Source organism: Morone saxatilis, unplaced genomic scaffold (genome assembly GCF_004916995.1).
Source record: "Morone saxatilis isolate NCDOM2014 unplaced genomic scaffold, NCSU_SB_2.0 Contig17, whole genome shotgun sequence".
NCBI classification, from domain to species: domain Eukaryota; kingdom Metazoa; phylum Chordata; class Actinopteri; family Moronidae; genus Morone; species Morone saxatilis.
In genome coordinates, this window is record NW_023339729.1 from 23,218,502 (window position 1) to 23,222,022 (window position 3,521).

General features: G+C 43.3%; 1 protein-coding gene across 1 annotated transcript in view; it reads right to left on the bottom strand.

The window, feature by feature from the left end:
- The window catches only part of LOC118326847 (actin-related protein 2/3 complex subunit 1B-B-like), a 5,893-nt gene that overhangs the window by 1,731 nt on the left and 641 nt on the right, over positions 1–3,521 (bottom strand). The window contains exons 2-7 of the mRNA XM_035659975.1: positions 3,334–3,476; positions 2,430–2,534; positions 1,541–1,763; positions 1,348–1,455; positions 686–922; positions 529–604 (exon numbers count right to left, since the gene is read on the bottom strand). Coding sequence (XP_035515868.1) covers positions 529–604; positions 686–922; positions 1,348–1,455; positions 1,541–1,763; positions 2,430–2,534; positions 3,334–3,397 — 813 coding nt within the window. The 5' untranslated portion in view covers positions 3,398–3,476. The remainder of the gene's footprint in view (positions 1–528; positions 605–685; positions 923–1,347; positions 1,456–1,540; positions 1,764–2,429; positions 2,535–3,333; positions 3,477–3,521) is intronic.

Below are 3,521 nucleotides of genomic sequence, written 5' to 3' on the forward strand. Positions count from 1 at the left end.
TTTGTCTGTTCTGGGCTAATGTAGAAACATGGCCATTCAACAAGGCGGACTCCACAGAAGGTGAGCCGGGAGTCTGTATATTAAAAACGGCTCAGTCTAAGGTAGTCTGAACATAGTGAAATAAAAATTAATGTCCCCACCTGCTTTTCTTTGCTTTCCTGTTTTGCTTTCTTAGACCACATAAACCACCCACTCAATTATATTAAATATCAAACATTTTGTTGCATTAAAGATATGAGGACAGAAATATTGGATTATATGATCTAGTCTGTAAAAAAAAAGATAACTTGGCAACACAAACTGATTTTCTGAAGGAGTCAGGGTTTAGATGAAGGCTCGGTGCTGAAATGTGTTGGTTGCATAAAGTGCAGACTCCTCCAATTAGTCAGTTTTTTTGTTTTATTATTAGTATTAATCTGGCTCCCTTGTTGGGTGAATTTCAGTCAGTCAGACACACATATACTAAGTAAACATAAATAAATAATAAATTAACAACAGAACTTGTTGAGATATGTATTGAATACTTACAGCTGCTACTAAGCTGTTCTCAGTGATGAAGGTGACACACAGCAGAGGAAGTGTTTCAGAGCTCAGACTGTTCACCCTGTGGAGTCATAACAAAGGTTAGAGTGCACACACACACACACATGAACACACAAAGGTATTCTGCCCCGCCCTCTCTTACGTGCCAGTCTTGCCTCCCTCTGCAACGGACACAGTGGAGTCATGGGAGGTCCAGGCCAGGCGGTTGCCAGAGTGTGAGAAGCACACACTGTGCACCCACCCACCGCCTCCACCTGAAGCCGGACCTGCGGCTCCAGAGCCTCCGGACTCGAACAACATCTCCCCGAACGGCATCTTGCTGCCCCAGGGAGTCGGGCCGGGCTTCTCCTCCACCTCCTTAATGTAGGCTGAGAACACCCTGTGGGCGAGAGGGGTCAGGGTGTGAATGTGAAGACATTTGTGGGACATTAAGGATATGATTGGACTGGATTTACATTAGGCCAGGAGTTAAGATATAATGTAACATTAAAATGTCTATAAACACAAGAGCTATGTTATATATTTTGTATTATCCCAAATGTTTCCAACAATGTTCAAACTCAGAGAAATCTGTCAATGGTGCGTTTCACTGGTCGCCTGTCAATGTGCATGCATCAGTGTTGTGGTTGTCTGCCAGTAGCTGTCAAAAATGTACTTTCTATCCAGTTTTAGGACACATTTTTACAATACATTTTTCAGATCTGGTCATTTTTAACTCTATATTTGAACCAGATGAAGGATTGTCTGGACCTAAAGTTATCAAAGAAACAAGCTACACGTTTGACTCTTCTGATTCACTGTTACCTGCATTTGAAGTCACAGGATCCAGCAGCCAGGAGGACATTGTTGGGATGCCAGTCCAGACTGAGGATGGTGGAGCGGATTGGCTTCTTGATGTGCTTGCACACCCACCTATAGGAAACAACACAGCATGCTCAAACATCCACATGTATGGTTCATAGCATCAGCGGCAGGAAGATATCCTCTAAAACTTTACCAGTCATTTTCCTGCTCAAAGTAGCAGATGGAGATGAGGCGTGACCCGCTGCCTACAGCAAACTTGTTCTCTTTTGGCGACCACTTCACACAGCGAGCAGCGCGGTTGATCCTGAGGATGACCAGGGTGGGTTTCCATGTGCCCTCTTTTAGGGTCCACACGTAGGCGTTACGGTCCGCACCGCAAGTAACTATACGGTTACTGTCTGGAGCCCAGTCAATACCTGCAGGAGAAAGAAACTCTTATTGATATTTTATCTGTGTGCACAATTTATAGTCATGATATATATTTAAAGGAATAGTAAAGCATTTTGGGAAATACACTTAACTGCAAGTTAATGAGAAGTTCATCAGAAGATTCATAACACTCTTTACATTACATGGCATTTTTGTCCAAAGTGATTTAGAACAAGTTCATTCAACTCAACTCAGAGTCAGATGTCATCAAAAATTGGAAGTTCAAGCTCAAACACACACAGAAATACTGTGGCAGATAAATTCACAGTCTAGTTTCAGCTTTAGAAATTTAGAAGGTCAAATTAAAGCAACAGGAAGGCAAATGAGACATTCCCCAATGGGACTGACACTTTTTAACATTTGTAGCAACATTAAGTTATTCTAAGCTAAGCTAACCAGCTGCTGGCTCCTGTTAGTTTACCGTACAGACGTCACAGCCAGTGGCATCAACATTCTCATCTTACTCGATAAGAAGACAAATGAGTGTATTTCCCAAAATGTTGAACTATGGCTCTATCTATCTTCTGCTTTGTTTATTAGATACCTTTTGACAAGGACAGGTGTAATCTTTAAAGACGTATAGATTTTGCGATCAGGAAATCAGCTGCCATCATCATAAATCTCATGTCAGTGAGTGTGTGTCTATGTCTCACCTGTCACCTGCCCATTGTGCTCCTTCAGCTCATGGATCTTGGTCCACTTGGTCCCATCTTTCTTGTAGATGTGGACTTCATGGTTGTTGGGGCACAGGGCGATCTCTGAAGCACAAAAACAAATTAAAACACACTGTGTATCAGCAGAGAAAGCACATCAGGGAAACATATAAATGGGAAGTTTATCAGTGTGAGGACAGTGAGTGATAAACAGGAGAAGTTAATGGCGGGCTGGTCAGCGAAGTGGAACGCAGAGCAGCTGACCGGGTGCATGAGGACAGAGAAAACTAGAGATACACAGTATGTATCTGCCTGCAGGCCGCACACAGGCACATGGTATCTTTAAATAGACAATGTGCGAGAACTGCGACCTTCCTTCCCATGTAGCAAACCCTGTACATGTTTTAGTCAGCAGATGAGTCAGAAGCAGTGTTTTTCGGAGAGCAGCAGTGTGGGTGATTTAGTGTGCATTTTGCTTTTTTTTGTGAGTGTTGAGCCTGAAAGCTAAGAAAAACTAGTGTTCAGCTTTACAGAGAAGCAGAGAAACTACAACTCTATGACTCAACCACATCTGCCTGTTACATCCGCTTTGCCCAGAAACCAAAGCGCAGATCGAAACAGCCAAATATGGCATTAGTTTCCTGCAGCTAACGGAGCACAAGAGCCTCTCAGAAAGGCCCCCAAACGCCACCCTCACAGCTACAGGAAACAGGAAATACCTTCTCCCACCTGGGAGCCAATCACAAACCTCCGACTATTACACTACTTGTTCTTTGGCGCAGAATCTAGTTGAAGCAAGTAGTCCATGATGTCTGTGATTAAAATGGTGTTTAGAGATGAGACGACTTAAAGTCACTAAAACACAAGCCCTTAGTGACCAATCAGAGAAGGCGAAGAGACTCACGGGTACGATCTTTATTCCAGGCATGACAGCTAATTGGCTCCAGCAGGAAGCTATGGTACGCCATGGCCAATCAGATGTTAGAAACAGACCAGGAAGTGGTGAGAGGAACCAGCGGCTGTTGAACTCTGAGATAACAGTCAAGTCTAGAGAAACAGAAGTTACAAGGAAGAGGCGGAAAAGGACAAAAA